The 17737-nt window shown below is 36.8% G+C and overlaps 1 protein-coding gene across 1 annotated transcript; it reads left to right on the top strand.

Annotated features, from left to right (window-relative positions):
- Positions 1–545: 545 nt before the first annotated feature.
- Positions 546–17163, top strand: cwf19l1 (CWF19 like cell cycle control factor 1). Its single transcript, XM_022210562.2, has 14 exons — positions 546–679; positions 1893–1977; positions 2076–2160; positions 2489–2590; positions 3388–3602; positions 3742–3857; positions 6195–6279; positions 7397–7549; positions 8694–8823; positions 9676–9755; positions 10857–11066; positions 12685–12804; positions 12885–12982; positions 16157–17163. Exons 1-14 carry the CDS (start codon positions 657–659, stop codon positions 16299–16301), a joined length of 1647 nt encoding a protein of 548 aa, XP_022066254.1. The 5' UTR covers positions 546–656; the 3' UTR covers positions 16302–17163.
- The last annotated feature ends 574 nt before the right edge of the window (positions 17164–17737 follow it).

Genomic DNA, 17737 nt, shown 5'->3' on the forward strand with positions numbered 1-17737 from the left:
ATTTCATTTATTCATAGTTGAAAAAACGAAGAAATTATAAAAACCTGAGAAGATGAGATTAACACATATAGAATATATTGTATTTACACTTCATATTTCCACAGTTTTCATGCTTTTGTTTGGTTATAATAATTCAGATAATATTAACAGGGGGAAATGTCTGTTAATATAATATTTTAACAGCAAAAACAACATGGTCTAATGATTAAATCATACAGTTTAATAGAAATCAAACTGTGCTTTACTGATACTGGACTTCATTTTGACCACTGAGATGTGGTTGAAAGTTGTGTAAAAGGTAGGATAAAGTGTCAATTACATGTTTTGGCTCCAGTTCACAGGTAAGAATCAAATCTGGCAACCAGCCTGTCCGCTCTGAAAATGTCTCCGGGCAACGCCTTGACTTATTTATTATCTATTTGGTTGAAATAATTGTTTTTACATAATTAAATATACACAACTGTTAGAAAATTGTGCCTATTTATTAATGTTCATCGTGTCACTATGTTCTGTAGCTGAACTATGCGTCATTTGTTGATAGACAAAGGTTCCGCTGCTGTTTCGGCCGGACTGCTATTAGCGACGGACTGAACATTGAAGCTGCTAAAATCCAAAAAAATAATAATTTTCAGCTCATTAAAGAAAAAAACAGAGAGATGGGAGAACAGCCGCTCAGAGTGTGAGTTTATAATCAGAAATACTTAAATAACGTCTGACGTCGTTTGTTGTTGTTAAAACGTTTAATTTAGGTTTTTTTTATTTCGTGTGTTTTAATCTTGTTGTGACTGAAGGTCTGTTAGGATTCACTGTTTGGTTAGAAACGTCCATTAAAGGCTTTTTAAAACATCATTGATTAGAAATAAAACATTTAAAATCACGTTTAAATCTCTGTAGATTGAAGTTGTTCCGATTCCTCCACGTTTTCCCAATTAATTTCATGCAAAACGTCACGATTCTTCAAAATTTAGACAATTTAACGTTGCGTTAGTCAATAGACATTTATTTTCATTATAGATGTGTGAAATAGATAAATAATCGATATAAGTAAATGGGAATAAGAAAATCGGCAAGCATCTAGTCCACCTAAATACTTTTAATCCAAGCGAAACTTCGTTCAAATCCTGGCTCAAACCTCGTCCGCAATTTACGCAATTTAAGGTTTTATTACTCATTTACACCTTTACATACGTAATTAGAAGTCATTTGGATGAATAATCGATATCAGTAATTGGTAATGAAAAATTCGGCCTGCATAGACTTCACCAAAATATTTTATTTGTAAGAGAATTGCCTCACGTTTAACTTCATTTAGATGTGCAGGATTTCAGGTTTAGTTTGTATTATTCGTATTCATTAAAACCAGAAGAGGGGATTTAGAAGCATAATCAGTGATACTGATTAAAAATTAAAACATTGGCATACCTGATTCCTACTAAAATATGTTAATTTTAATCTTCAAGATGCTGAACCTCATTTAAAATGTAGATCATTTAAGTGAATTTCACTTTGCCACGTGTTGAACCTCATTTACAGTTTGTACCGTTTAAGGTTTTGTTGCTCATTTATAAAAATCTAAGGTGTGATAAAACTCTATAATCCATGTTAGTAATTAGGAATGGAAAGTTCATCATACATTCTTTAAATTTAAATACAGTAATTTTACTTTAATGAGATAAAGTATGAATTTGTTTATTATTTTTGTAGATTTTTTTCACATACTACTCATGTAAACACACTTGTTTGGCACTTTATCAAACTGAAACTATCCCAAAGTCATTTCAAAGTGCCTTAAAAGGAACATTATGTTAATTTATGAGGAGTAGAATGATTATATAGTTATTTAAAGGACCTATTTTAACTTATACACTGTTAAAATGTATGTCTGTTTGCAGGTTGGCGTGTGGGGATGTGGAAGGCCGACTCAACGCTCTGTTCAATCGAGTCCAGACCATCCAGAAGAAGACGGGACAATTTGATGTGAGACAGAAAACAACCCATGTATCATAATTAGGCTTTTGATACGTTCATTCCAATAGTTGTTGGTTATCGGTGCTTTGTTGTTTGTTGTCTTGCAGCTGCTGTTGTGTGTTGGAGAGTTTTTTGGAACGACGCCTGAGGCCGAAGCCGAGTGGCAGCAGTACAAAACTGGAGCCAAGAAAGGTGCAAGCGTCTGGAAAACTACCTGTTTCTACCACGATAACACTCCCAGGAACTGTTTTAGGACCTCGTAGTTACATGAGGGCAGATGTTGTGTATTTCTACTTATATTTAGTAACACATTTACTGGTATTACACAATATTCTGTGCCTGTTACAAAGTGTGACCACAGGGGGGCCCCGTTCCAACAATTTATGGTTTTAAAAATAGACAAAATAAGTTATTAATACAGCAGCAGCGCCCCCCTGTGGTGAAACATGGATGGCAGATGTAACACAAAATAAAAGTTTGTTCTTCTGTATAAAAAAAACTGTCTTTTGTCCCTCCTCAGCTCCCATCCACACTTACATCCTCGGAGCAGCGAGTCAGGAGACGGTGAAGAATTTTACCAACGCTGACGGCTGCGAACTGGCCGAAAACATCACGTATCTGGGTAAGAAGAGGTGTAGCAATGAGTATACGCAGGTACATTATTATGTGGAGGAAGTTACCATGTAATTACCTAAAAATAATCTCAGATATGTCTGTGACGTAGTATGTGCTGTTGGAGACTTCAAATTGGTTTATTTGTCCGTTTTTGTTCTACATTTTATCCTCCACAAACTTAAGCTGGATTTAGTGCATGACTGGCGCTCTGTGTGTTTTGTCTATGCTGCTATCTTGACCAGATCTCTTTCCAAAGGAGATTTTAGTCTTAGTGAGGCTCACCCTTTTAACTAAAGTCTGAATAAAATGAAATTAAATAAGACTGTGAGGAGAAGCACTGTCTCAAAGACATACTCTGGGAGACTATGTTGTTTCCCTGGTTGCTCCATAACCTGTGAGCTTTACACAATTACAAACATGAAGCCACAACACCACAAGAAAGAACGTGGTCATATCATGTCTCTGTAGCATAAAACGGTAATGTCCACACAGAACATATGTCCAAGGTGCCTTGTTCGTATATTAAATTAAGCACCTATTGATTGATAATGCTGAATTTATGAAGAAAATAACTCTGATTTAAGACAGCTGTGTTACAGAGGATGTAAACAAATGATCGGGCTTAGGTCCATATGATTGCCTGGATCGGCCCTGGCCTTGATCCTGGGGACATCCCGAGTCATAAAGGAAACAAGGAACCAAAGTTTTGGAACATCTTATGTGATGGTAGACTTAAAGGGAGGTGTACCCACAGCTTTGGTTTGTATGGTAGGGATGTGATGCACTCGTCCGTGTACTATCCAGGTCGTCGTGGTGTGTTTACTGGTGTGTCGGGGCTACAGATCGCCTACGTCAGCGGTCAGGAGGCTCTTCAGGAACCGGCTCCATCTCACTGCTTCACCTCTAAAGATCTGTCGGCGCTCGTAACTCCGCTGATCAACAACTCCAAGTTCAGAGGCGTCGACATCCTGCTGACATCACAGTGGCCCCGAGGAGTCTGGAACTACGGAAACAACCCGGTAACACAACGTTCACTACTCCTACCGATAAACTTAAAACTGCTGGATGGACAAAGATCTGAAAAGACTGAATCAGTTCCATTTAGTTTATACTGCATTGGCTAAAAAAGGAAACTGTTTCTTTGCGTCTCTGTTACAGGATGTGAACACAAAGTCATGTGGAAGCAGCTCCGTCGCCAGCCTCGCCGACAAACTGAAGCCACGATACCACTTCGCTGCACTAGAGGGCGCTCACTATGAAAGACTCCCATATAGGTGAGACGACAGAGGGATGCTGGTGAAGCAGGGGCGGATCTACTGGGGTGGCATAGGGTGGCAACTACCACCCCTAGAGAATGCCTTGCCACCCCAGTCCTGAACAGTCTAATTCAGAAATATGTATATGAAAGTTTGTGGCCGGCCGTAAAGAGCGAAAGTCCAGAAAAGACGAAGAACGAGTGAAACTCTGATGTCCGAGTGCTTTTGAATGCACCATGTAGACATAACATACCGTACAGTCTATGCTGCTACAGCTCTTAGTCCTCACTCATGTTGACCACAGTTGGACTTCGGCGTGGCCAGCAAAATGTTAAAGTTGGACACCAGTTAGAGTGGGTTAGACCACACGGTAATATAACTGTACACAATGTATTAAACACTGATACTGTCTAAGTTCACATAAAGTGTTTGCTTGCGAGACGAGCCACGGTTTCCAGTGAGCCTGGGCCTTGGTAATTTTCCCTTATGTAGCTAGCTAACGTTAGAGAACAGCCACAGGACGATGGTGGGGGGATCGTCTGTGGTAGGTTTTGTTTTTATTTTTGTTAATTACAACCTGTGGTTCTGACAACAGACTGTTAGTCAAAATAAATCACACATTCATGAAGACTTTAAAGTGTAACTAAAGCCCCAGTCACAGCAGGTTTCCATGCACTGTTTGAGAACTACCTCCTGCTTGTTTAGTGCTGGTTTTTATAAATTTGGTGTCAAAGTCATAATAACACCAACACTGTTGTGTTTCATCATAGTACAGTCATGTCATTTAGTTTGTAGTTCAGAAAACTTTACATGTTAGGAAACCGCCCTGTGACAGACTGGAGACCTGTCCAGGGTGTCCCCTGCCTTCACCCGAGTCAGCTGAGATAGGCTCCAGCACCCCCTGCGACCCTGGTGAGGATAAAGCGGTGTATAGAGAATGGATGGATGGATGTTAAGAACCTCTTTGAGCTTTAAATAGTGCACATCAGATTGTATCATAGTTTATAATGTAGATTATCAAAGGAAAAACAGAGTTCAGTCAGTGTGATTCTGGTAGGAGACATTAAAGAATGAAGAGAAAAGGAACCATCACCAGCTTTTCCCAGCCTAAAAGAAGAGAGGAGGAAGAACATCCCAGAGGGGAGATGGAGGAAGAGTTCAGAGAGAGAAATGAAGGTATGCAGAGCTCAGACAGAGAAACCAAGAACTCCAATAAGTTTCTGGGCATTTTTTGTTACATTTTTCTTCACTATAGACCCATTTTTCATTGCAGTATAAAGTCCTGCAGCTCTATGGAAACAGAACAACCATGACTAGAAGGAAAGAGAACTCAGAAATGTCTTCTGTGCAGTTTGACACAGTTAGAATGCCATAAAACAATATAAAAATAATGAAAGTTGAATTTCTCTGATTAATCACATTATAGAAATTGAAAACAAATCAGGAATCAGCATGTCCAGTAGTTTTCCAAGTGTCCACAGACTACCAACACTGGAACAATGGAAGTTCCACATACTACAGATAATTAACTATTTACATGTTTCCAGCCTCTGAAAACTTTTTCACACTACTTTCCACGTCAGCAGTAGAGAGATGTTTCACCATGCTGAATGTATCTTCTAACATCTTGCTGACTGAACTACCTGCAGTTCAACCCAGGAACTCAAAATTTTTGTCATCTTGCCACTGGTCACAGTTAAGTTATTAATAGCTTCTCGGTAGCTCTTTGGATTGCAGAATTTTTTGTTTCTTACAGAATTTTTTTTCATGCAAGCTGTTAGTTTTTTGATAATGTTTTGATCAAGCATGTAGAATCATTCTGAATGAATCAATTTTTATGAAATATCCCGATTTTATGCTTAGATTTGAGGCATTTTTCCAATGGAACTCCACGTTACACGATTAGTTCAGGGTCTAATGGTAGGAAAATTCAATGATTCTTCTGTTTTTTGGTGCCATTTGGTGTAATTTTGGTGTTTTGAAAGGATCTGAGGGATAACGTCTTGTTTACAGTGGTGTAAATGTGGCAAATATTTAAGCAGTTCGAGAATCTAGCTTACAGCGACCAAGTACACGAGAAATGGTAGTAGAACACAGACGTAGACCAAAAACTGAGCTGCATGTTGTTTTTAGCAGTTTAACTTTAAAAATTATAAATATATAAAGAATATGTCTGCCTTATTTTAACCTGCTTTATTTCCCATTAACTCTCTCCATAAATCAGGAAAACTTTGCTTTCTCCATGTCTGTTGTTAAGATTCCGGAAAAGTCGAACAAAACAGCGACTGGCCTTATAGAGGTCCTTCCGTATTGCATTGTGTGTTAACAGTACTGTACATGTGTTCCTGTCTTCAGAAATCACGTCGTTCTCCAGGAAAACGCTCAACACGTCAGCCGCTTCATCGCCCTGGCAACCGTCAACAACCCCACCAAGAAGAAGGTGAGTTTCTCCTGTGTGACAAAGAATTTTTGATTGAACATGAGTCAAAGCAGCTATTTGGCAAAAAAACAAAAAAATAAGAAGCCTAAATTTTAACCTGTGTGCAGCAATTTGTTCCCAAAAATGTCACTTTTCTTCAGTCAGGATTTAAAATCTCAACACACACCTGTGAAGTAAACTTCCTGAGGATTTCATAAACTCTAAAAACAAACAGCTCAGAAGTTGCATGAGAATCTTCACGTTTTTAAGTTTTATTCAGTTTCACAGTTGTCCAGTGATAATTATTAGTACATGCATGAATCCACTGCAAACAGGAGATGCTAACAGCTAATTCGGCTTCGTGATTTATCTGAATCTAAAGAAACAGGCTCTAAATGACAATAAACTAGAATACAAACAGCTGAATCCAAAGTATTGCACGGTGGTGTTCTATCAGTCTTAAGGATATTTTAAGGTGGACTTCATTGGCTGTGTTCCCATGATGTTCTTTTGTGACTGTTTTGAAGTAACACATTAGAAAACGTTAATAGAAACCGCGATATTCAAAGAAACGTCCCCAATTTTTGCTTAAAGTGGTTTTTGACCATTTGTGAAGACCTCTCTGCATTTTTATCTCATAGATGCCAAAGTTTTCTTTGTCTCCTCTTCTTCATCAAGGCGTTTTCAAGCTTCTTCCACTGTGTTTGTTATGGATATGTTGCCTATAGCGCCATCTTCTGACGACACTGCACAGCCTAGTTTATTTGCTGCACAGCAGTCAGTGGAAACAAACCAAATTTGTGTTCATTTTCAAAGATTTTTGCAAAAGTTTGCTACAGATTTGCTTGACAGTTGGATAAAATCATGACTAGAGGAAGCCACAGGAAGCACAACAAGCAAGAACTAAAAAACTTGTTTGCAGTTGCATATTTTTAAACTCTACAAGCCTCACCTTAATGGTTCCTTCACTTTCAAGAAGGTTTTAAGGGGGTAAAGTTCCTCAGAGGGCTTCTTCAATGGAAACTTGGTTCCTGGCAGCATTTAGCTCACTGTTTACATCCTCCTGTGCGTTAAGATAACTTGTCTTGACTACAAATTATCAGTAAGACAAAATAAAGGTAATACTTTGTGTCTGTAGTATCTGTACGCATTCAACATCGTCCCCATGAAGACCATGGATCCATCAGAGCTGGTGAAGCAGCCGCAGGACACGACTGAAAACCCCTACAGACGATCTACCAAAGACAAGACGGACAGACAGAAGCCAGCGTTTAGTACCACAGAGGAAGAGGTAAACTGAAGGAGTCTAAAACTTGGTCCTACAGCCTCTTTGTGGGGATTCACAACACTGAATGATTATACAGACAGATGTCATACTCAACCCTTTGAACCCCAAAGCCCACTGCTGGGTTTGAAAGACATCTTGTCTTTAATAAAAATGGTCAAAATTAAACCATTTATCAGACTGGAAACTGTAAGACCAGAGAAAAACATTGAGTTATCAGCTTTCCAATGATCTTTTGAACTTTTCTTGGGGAAAATTACCAAAATCTAAGCTTTAAAAATTGCCTAAAATAAACAGTTTGCACTAGATTCTGTACAAATCAAAAAATTCTGAGATCTTCTGTGCAGCTATGAAACCATGAGTGACTCACATGTGATCAACAGACATTGGACAAAAAATCAGATTTGCAGGATCAGTAAAATAAATGCAGCATGGATCAGAAACAGTGAACAGAGGAGCAAGTTGTTGGAGATACGTTCAACATGGTGAAACATCTTTCTACTGATGAACAGAATTTCAAAACTGGACAAAAAATTCTCCAAAATTACTCAAATTGTCCATACAGACTCACAAAAAGTCTCACATTGCACATACCTCGAGTCATTTTTAGCTAGTTTAAAGTAATTTGTGACTTTTTTGGTACGTTATAGAGATTTTCAGTCAATTCCAATTATTTTTTTATGACTTTGGAATAGTTTGAAGTTATTTTAGACAAGTTTTAAGTTGTTCTGAACAAGTTTCAAATAATTTTGAACAATTTTGGACTGAAATGAAGATAAAACATACTAGACCAAAAAAAAAAAAAATGCAGCATGGCTCAGAAATAGTGAACAGAGGAGCAAGTTGTTGGAGACACATTCAGCATGGTGAAACATCTTTCTACTGATGATGAACAGAGTAGAGAGAAAAAGTCTGGAGAGGCTGGAAACAGGGAAGTAGTTCAGTATCTATAGTGGGTGGAGTTAAAACTGCCAAAAGACACACAAAACAGCACAGAAAGCATCAAAGCAAAACAAAATGACACAAACCAGAGACGACGAGAGACTGAAAGGAAAATCAAAGCTACTGGATCAATAAGTTAACTAGTTAACTTGATTTTAGATGTACCTTTGAGGTTTTAAATGCGACAAATGTGCTGTCGTCTGTTCAGGAGCCGGCCCATCAGTTCTTCTTCGACCTCGGCAACAAGCAGGGCGGAGCTAATCGAGGTCGCGGCAGGAAGAGACCTTCAGATGGAGACAGACACCAACAGTGGCAACAAAAACAGCCACGAAAACACCGTGAGTCCAGCCAGTCTGCAAAACAACAGTTTCTATTTTATTGTGTTAATATCACAGGAATTTAACTGATTCACTGGGAAGAGAATGATCATTAATTAACTCAAAAAGGAAGCTAAAACCCTCCCCAGGGGGAGAGTTAAACTTCAACGTTACATGTACATCCCAAAGGAAATTTGACTTAAAGCAGGTCACAGGTACGGAACAAATTAAAAGTTGGGCTGCATCTAACCATTCTATTCATTTTCTGATATTTTCCTAAATAATCAATTAGTTGTTTGGTCTATGAAATGTCAGAAAAACAGTAAGATGATTAGCGCTTCATCACAACCCAAAGGTAGTTTACTGCCATAAACAACTAAAGAAACCAGAAACTTTTCACATTTAAGAAGCTGCTGTTCTTCACAAGAATGACTCAGTTATCAAAATAGTTGGTGATTAAATCTGTTTTTAGTATTTCATTGACTTTAGAAGTTTTTTTTTTTACCTCTGTCATAATTAGTTAATTACTGCTTCAGCATTTTAATCTAAAAAGTACAAGTTCTGACAGATTTTAGTCACTTAAAATGTTAAAAAAAGGACTTGGTGTCTTAAAATTTTCATTTGTTGAAACAGTATATAATTACCTGCATTATAGTAGCATATTTGATAAGTTTTTTAATGTTTTCTGTCACCATGTTGGTTCACATATAATTATACAACAAAACCAGCCAAATTAAAACAGATAATGTTGGTACAAAATGATTAAGTTTTTGAATCTATTTGTACAAAATCTTTACTGTATGTTTCAGTGATTAAAATGTAAACTAACAGTGTTGTGATTTAATAATTTTGTGTGTTTTTCTTGTGTTGCAGCTCAGCCCACTGGTCCCTGCTGGTTCTGTCTGGCCAGTCCTCAGGTGGAGAAACAGCTGGTCATCAGCATAGGAGATCATGTGAGTTTATACCAAGCAGATGAAATATACACGTCTGTAACTGAGTAATAAAGGTTCTGCTGTTTACTTTTTTATAACCTCTACTAATTTTTCACATTACCCTGGACATCATTTCTATAAAGATGTTTCACACGACTCTGTACATGGGGTCCTTGGTTTACGGCGTCCTCGACTTACGGCGTTTCGTTGTTACATTTGAACTGGTTATGTGGAACTAGTTGGCGAGCACATCGTTACGCAGCGCTATAAGACGGCTTTGTTTACATTCTCTGGTTGTACGCCACCTTGAATTGTGCAACATTCGCTACTTATTTGCCCTTCATTATGGCTCCCTAGTGTAAGTCAGACTCTTCTGATGGCAGCGCTTCAAAGAAAAGGAAAGCCATCTTCATCCAACTAGTTAAACTCGTGCTTGCAAAATGAATCATGAGTTGTAGCAAACTTGACTTGTTTACTGTGGCTCTTGATACACATTACAGAGTGAAAACTGCCACAAAAACAGAATAAAAGAACAGAAATACATGTAAATAAATCCTTTTAATTAAACCAGTAAGTCCTAAAATGAAGTTAATTACTTATGACATTGACTCTGTGGTGTTTAGAAAGTAGAGAGCCGTGCATCCAGAAAAGTACATATGTGTAGAAAAACTAAACATCAAAATAATGGACAGGAAATGACAACATTGTGTCTTTAGGGCAACACACCATGGAAGTGAAATTAGATTTAATAAAGCGCTCAGAACAGGGCTAAACACCAACGGACATCGGCATTTTTAGGTCAAGTTGTAAAAACAGTACAACATATTCTGTTATCTTCTTGTAAAATGACTTATACATGCATGAAAGTCGTTATTCGTGACTTTTATGAAGAACTGATCAATATTGTGATGCATGTAACGGCTTTGTTTGCATTTTCTCTGGAGTTCCGACTTACAGTGAAAATCGACTTACATCAGTCTGTAGGAACTGAACTCCAGCATAAGTCGAGGACCTCCTGTACATCATTTCTATAAGGATGTTTCACACGACTATAAAGATGTTTGCCACAACTCTGTTCATCATCTCTATAAGACTATTGACCGTGTTGTATGTGTCTTCCAGTGTTACCTGGCTCTGGCTAAAGGAGGTCTGACTCCCCTCCATGTCCTGATCCTCCCCATCGGTCACTACCAGTCGGTGGTGGATCTGGGCTCCGAGGTGGTCGAGGAGATGGAAAAGTACAAGTCAGCGATGAGGAGCTTCTACAAGAGCAAAGGCCAGCGATGTGTTCTGTTCGAGAGGAACTACAGGAGTCAACACCTGCAACTGCAGGTACAAAAGCAGGAAAACTTGATGGTTTTACTGCACAGTGTGGTGAATTATTAATATTCTGATGCAGCTTAATATAAATAAAACGCCAGTATTCACCAGAAAGCTGCTGAACATCACTTAAAGGAGTTTTTGAGACAACAGAAGCATGAAATTTCAACTTCTGGATGAAGACTATGCACACAGAAGGAATTTGACTTTATTAGTTACAGTTATCTCATAATTTTGTCTTAGTAAATATAAATCGTAATTTTTGACCCACAAAAACTATTTAATTGACTTATGTGATCATTTTTGACTCAGGATCGTTTCTGACCTCCTGTTGTTATTATTTTACTTAAATTGTAATATTTGTTTAACCCTTTAAGCTTCAGTCAATTCCAGCCGTTTTCAGTACAAAAAATCGCTAATATTCTATTTTTAAATAAAAAAATTACGAAAAATACGGGGAATATTGGACGGGCATCGCGAGGTGCATTTCCTTGAAAACGACCGATTCGAGGATTTTATACCGACTTCAGGACATGTTTTGGACAAAATAGTTTACTGGCTTGTGTCATCTGGATGTAAAAGGTTGGATTATGGCCGTTTTTTGTGGAATCTTTTTTTCTGTGTGTAATAATGAACCCGGAAATGTGAGTCGCGCTGTGTGCGTTGAAGCCGTGTATAGAGAACGGATGGATGAAAATTCGTTTTTGTCGGATAAATGTGTTTTTCTCACCCGCTGTGGTAATCGCATCTGAAAGTGGTTTATACCGGCAGATTCATGAGAATCTAAGCTTTCCATCGGCGTATAGTGTTTGTATAATCGTGTTTGCAGCCGTCGGACATTCTTGAAATTCCTATGCAAATTAGTAAGTGTACCGCCGGCGGTACACTGAAGCTTAACGGGTCAAGTTTCTTACAATCTACACTTTAAAAAGTAAAATTCTCATGTTTTTTTTTACAGTTTCATTATATTTATCTTTTGGACTTTAGGATTTTTTTTGGGTGTTGCAAACATTTAAATTACAATTAAAGTTAAATTTATTTGTTCATTTTAACCCATTAACAAATTGTGTTGTATGTTGTGTAATTATTTTAATTGCTTTATTGTAATTGACTTTAAAATGTGACATTAGTTATGGAATCTGATAATTGACAGTTTAAACGTAAAAATTTCGACTTTTATGTTTTTATGTTAAATGTTTCTTTCAAAGACTCCTAATTTTTACTTTGAAAGGTAGTGCTTTCACATATCTCATTATTTTGTCTCACTGCTTCATCATTGTGTCCACACAATACACAAAAATACATAACTTAACACTCATTCAGATACAGGAAAGTAAAATAAAGCCTAAAACCAAGTCTCATTCACAGTTTCCACAGCTTTCTCAGCTAAAAATTGTGTCTGGTCCATTCTGCTTTTTTTTTGTTTTGCTTTACGTACAAACCCAAACTTGCAAATTTATAAAATTAAACAAAATAAGTCATTAAATGATCAATAATACCCTTTATAATACACTGCCTGCAATTAAAACTATACCTGTGATTCAGTCACTCCAGATCTTAATTGTGATTTAAGATAGTTTCATTCTGATCACTCACTGGTGTGCTGAAGTTTTGTTTTCTTGTTTTTCAGGTCGTCCCGGTTCCGTTGGATCGCTGCACCACCGAGGACATCAAGGAGGCGTTTACTGTCCAGGCTCAGGAGCAGCAGATGGAGCTGATGGAGATTCCTGAACACACTGACCTCAAACAGGTAAAAGCATCAACTTCCTACAAAAACCTGTGTGATTTCTAACAGTGAGTATTAAAGCTGCGTTAAATGTTTGCTTCCAGATTGCCCCTCCAGGGACACCGTACTTCTACGTGGAGTTGGACTCGGGGGAGAAACTCTTCTACCGAATCAAGAAACATTTTCCTCTTCAGTTTGGAAGGTGCAATCTGAATATATAACTTCTTTAATCTGGGTGTAATTTATTTTATAAATGTGTAACTTTAGGTTCTTAGTTAAAACAAAACAGCAAAATGAAATAAACATACATGATTAGATTCAATAATTTTAGCCAAGAAAGCTGCAAAAACTGAGAGCATCTCTTTTTTTCACTGTCTATATTTATCTTTTCTGTATTTTGTGTATTACATTATTTATTATAAGCTTTATTTCTGTATAATGTAGTAACTATTAATTATGAACACAAAATCAAGACAGAAATTTACTTTAAGACAAAGAAAATGTTGAAATAGTAAATCAGTTAGAGTCTGAAGTTTAAAAACTCACATACCAAAGGGGGATGCTGATGTGTTTGTATAGCTGCGTTGTGGGGACCCACTGTTTTTCAGAGACACAAAGATCCCATAATTTACACACGTGGACAAAATTGTTGGTACCCCTCAGTTAAAGAAGGAAAAACCCACAATTCTCACTGAAATCACTTGAAACTCACAAAAGTAACAATAAATAAAAATGTATTGAAAATTAAATAATCAAAAACAGCCATTACTTTTGAATTGTTGATTAACATAATTATTTAAAAAAAACAAACTAATGAAACAGGCCTGGACAAAAATGATGGTACCTCTATAAAAGATTGAAAACTATTTGACCAGAGTGACATGATTAACTCAGGTGTGTCATTTAATTGACATCACAGGTGTTTCCAAACTCATAATCAGTCAGTCTGCCTATTTAAAGGGAGACAAGTAGTCACCCTGCTGTTTGGTGAAAAGGTGTGTACCACACTGAACATGGACAACAGAAAGAGAAGGAGAGAATTGTCCCAGGACATCCGAAAAAAATGATAGACAAACATCTTAAAGGTAAAGGCTATAAGACCATCTCTAAACAGCTTGAAGTTCCTGTGACAACAGTGGCTGATATTATTCAGAAGTTCAAGACCCACGGGACAGTAGCCAACCTCCCTGGACGTGGCCGCAAGAGGAAAATTGATGACAAATTGAAGAGACGGATCATTGGAATTGTATCCAAAGAGCCCAGAGCAACCTCTAAAGAAATTAAAGGTGAACTCCAAGGCCAAGGTACATCAGTGTCAGATCGCACCATTCGTCGTTGTTTGAGCCAAAGTGGACTTCATGGGAGACGACCAAGGAGGACACCACTGCTGAAAAAAACTCATAAAAAAGCCAGACTGGAATTTGCAAAAATGCATGTTGACAAGCCACAAAGCTTCTGGGAGAATGTCCTTTGGACAGATGAGACCAAACTGGAGCTTTTTGGTAAGGCACATCAACTCTATGTTCATAGACTCAAAAACCAAGCATACGAAGAAAAGAACACTGTCCCTACGGTGAAACATGGAGGAGGCTCAGTAATGTTTTGGGGCTGCTTTGCTGCATCTGGCACAGGGTGTCTTGAAAGTGTGCAAGGTACGATGAAATCTGAAGACTATCAAGGCATTCTGGAGAGAAATGTGCTGCCTAGTGTCAGAAAGCTTGGTCTCAGTCGCAGGTCATGGGTCTTCCAACAGGACAACGATCCAAAACACACAGCCAAAAACACCCAAGAATGGCTGAGAGAAAAGCGTTGGACTATTCTAAAGTGGCCTTCTATGAGCCCAGATCTGAATCCCATTGAACATATGTGGAAGGAGCTGAAACATGCCATTTGGAGAAGACACCCATCAAACCTGAGACAACTGGAGCTGTTTGCTCATGAGGAGTGGGCCAAAATACCTGTTGACAGCTGCAGAACGCTCATTGACAAATACAGAAATCGTTTAATTGCAGTGATTGCCTCAAAAGGTTGTGCAACAAAATATTAAGTTATGGGTACCATCATTTTTGTCCAGCCCTATTTCATTAGTTTGTTTTTTTAAATAATTATGTTAATCAACAATTCAAAAGTGATGGCTGATTTTGATTATTTAATTTTCAATCAATTTTTATTTATTGTTACTTTTGTGAGTTTCAAGTGATTTCAGTGAGAATTGTGGGTTTTTCCTTCTTTAACTGAGGGGTACCAACAATTTTGTCCACGTGTGTAGATCTATTAAAACATTAGAGTTAAAGACTTTTCTTTTTAAGAATTGCATGGTCTTCTTGTATTATTGACCCACAAAGTGAAATTTAACAATTTTTTTTTGTTCCATAATTGACTCATACATTTTGTTGAAGATGTGTTTGCATAGCTACATTGTGGGGACCCAGTGTTTACAGGGACACAAAGAGACATACTTTAGATTAATAAAATGTGAAAGATTTTTCTTTTTCATAATTATATTTTCTCCCGGTGTTATTGACCCACAAAAAGAATTTTAAGCAATTTACTTAAATAAAGGTTTTATATATATATATATATATATATATATATATATATATATATATATATATATAATTATCTCTTGAAGACAAATTTAGAGTTTTTGTTTAATAATTGACTCTTCCATTTTGTATTACTGTAGTTTTTACAAGTAAAATACTAGCTTGAATATAAAATTATCGCTTGCCTTAAAATTTTTATTACTGGTTCAACATTTTGACCTAAAAATTTTAACATTTGACAACATTTCTGACTTCCTGTTTAATCACTGTAAGTCCTTTAGTCCATTGTTTAATGCTTTTCATTTAACAATGATTAAATATAGTATTTAACCACCTCATAACCTTCCCTTGGGAAAATCAGACTTTTCCAATTTCATAACTATACTTATTTTCATTTACTTACTTAAATGTCAAATATTAGTTTCTAATGATTTTCAACAGGAAAGTAAATTTATCTTTACTGTTTTGTAACTGTGATTTGTAATGTAATGTTTTAGCTTTGGAATTTTCACTTTCCACTTCCCTCAAACTTGCTGCTTCAGCGTTTTGGTGAAGTACATTTTTCCACTTATTTACTAATTGGGACTTTGAATAAGATGTTTGTTTTAGTTTCTCACAATTTTCGTTTTCTAAAGTAAATATTTTGGCATAAAAAGTTTATTTAAAGTGTATAAATGCAATTTTCTGTCATAATTTTCACTTTTGTCTCAATAAGTGTATGTTTTTGTTTTTTTTTTAATTTGTTGAGTCAGCTATTGAACTACAATGACAATGAGAATGACTTTAAGTGACATCATCTGAAGTGATATAGACACGGCTTTGTTTTTCAGGGAGGTTCTGGCTAGCGAGGCGGTTCTGAATATCCCGACTCGAGCTGACTGGAAGGAGTGTAAACAGACCAGAGAGGAGGAAGAAGAAAGCTGCAAACAGCTGAGAGATGATTTCCAACCATTTGATTTCGCCTGGGAGGACTAACACACACGTTTGTGTAGCTGTCTATGTGGGGACCCTGGTGTCTGTGATCAGCATACGAGGACCTTCAACATAAAGTCCTCAGGAGGTCTAAAACACAACATGATCTCCATAAAAATAGACATTTACAGTTACAACCACAGCCTGGAGCATTGATTTTTTTGTTGGTGTTGTTGTTTCATTCCTTAAAGGAACAGTTTGACATTTTGGGTGGATCAATATCACCCTCTTACACACATCTCTGCAGCTATAGCCAAAAACAGGTTAGCTTAGCATGGCACAAAGACTAATCAATTAGGTATGAAGTTGGGATTTTGTTGCATTTGGTTGGAGCTGGGCTAGCAGTTACCATCAGTTTCCAGTCTTTATGCTAAGCTACCTAGCTGCTAACTCCAGCATGAAACTGGAATCCATCCTGTCATTTACCGTTCAGCAGGGAATGTTCAGAGTGAGTTTCCAAAAATGTCAAAGTATTCCTTTGAGTCAGGGTTTAGTGTTTTATAAACAGTTTTCTAATATTGACAGTTGTTGCTGGTGAAAACAGTGAGTTTTATAAGGTTGAAAGCCTCCCTTTAAAGTTTTTTTTTAACAATTCCTCTGCTTCTGCAGTTGATTTCAAAGTGACTTTTTGTGTCTATTAAAGTGAAGATAAAATTACCAAACCCTCACAGTCTGCTTTTGTTTTCAGATTAAATTGTTGGTTCTCAAAAGTCAAGGTTATCACAAATTCACAAACCAGCAGCTCAGATAATCTATTGTCATTTCTCTGGAGGCTCTTCTGTTGAACCACAACTCGGAGTGTAAAAGTTTTTAAATGTATTTCTTGTATTTTGTAAATGAGCAACAATTAAACTTTTATTTTTGATTTCTGGCATCATGTTTCATTATTAATAAGCAGTTCAATAACTGCTGTAAATAACAGTTTAGTTTATATTTATCATCTTAAGACATTTTATTGTTGTCAATAAAGAATTTGTTTTACTTGTATTAAAAAATAGAAATGATAATTTTCAGGTTCTGATCCAGAGGTGAGAAAAGTCTCATTTCAAAGCCCACTGACATTTTTACACTTATGCATTCTTAACTTACTCAACAGAGCAACATCTGGCCCATGTCTTATATTTCAGACTTTTGTTTGTCTTTTTGAAATACCATCCAATAAAACTGTTGGCTTAATGATTCTTGATTTACATCAAACACTTGAGATATAGTAATCCAAACTAAAGTAGCAGTGTGGATAAACCTAGCTAAAAAAAATAAACATTGAGTGTAAACTGCATGAACAATAATAAATTTAGTCTTCACAACAGAACATAAAGTGAATTTAGCCATAAAGTGTATGCTATAGAACCCCTTTGTGATTTTCGGCAATATAGTATTTCTTTTTCAAGACCACTTTAAAAGAGACATACAACTACTAAAACTTTTAGCTTTTGTTC

This window comes from Acanthochromis polyacanthus, chromosome 1 (genome assembly GCF_021347895.1).
Source record: "Acanthochromis polyacanthus isolate Apoly-LR-REF ecotype Palm Island chromosome 1, KAUST_Apoly_ChrSc, whole genome shotgun sequence".
Classification (NCBI taxonomy): Eukaryota; Metazoa; Chordata; class Actinopteri; family Pomacentridae; genus Acanthochromis; species Acanthochromis polyacanthus.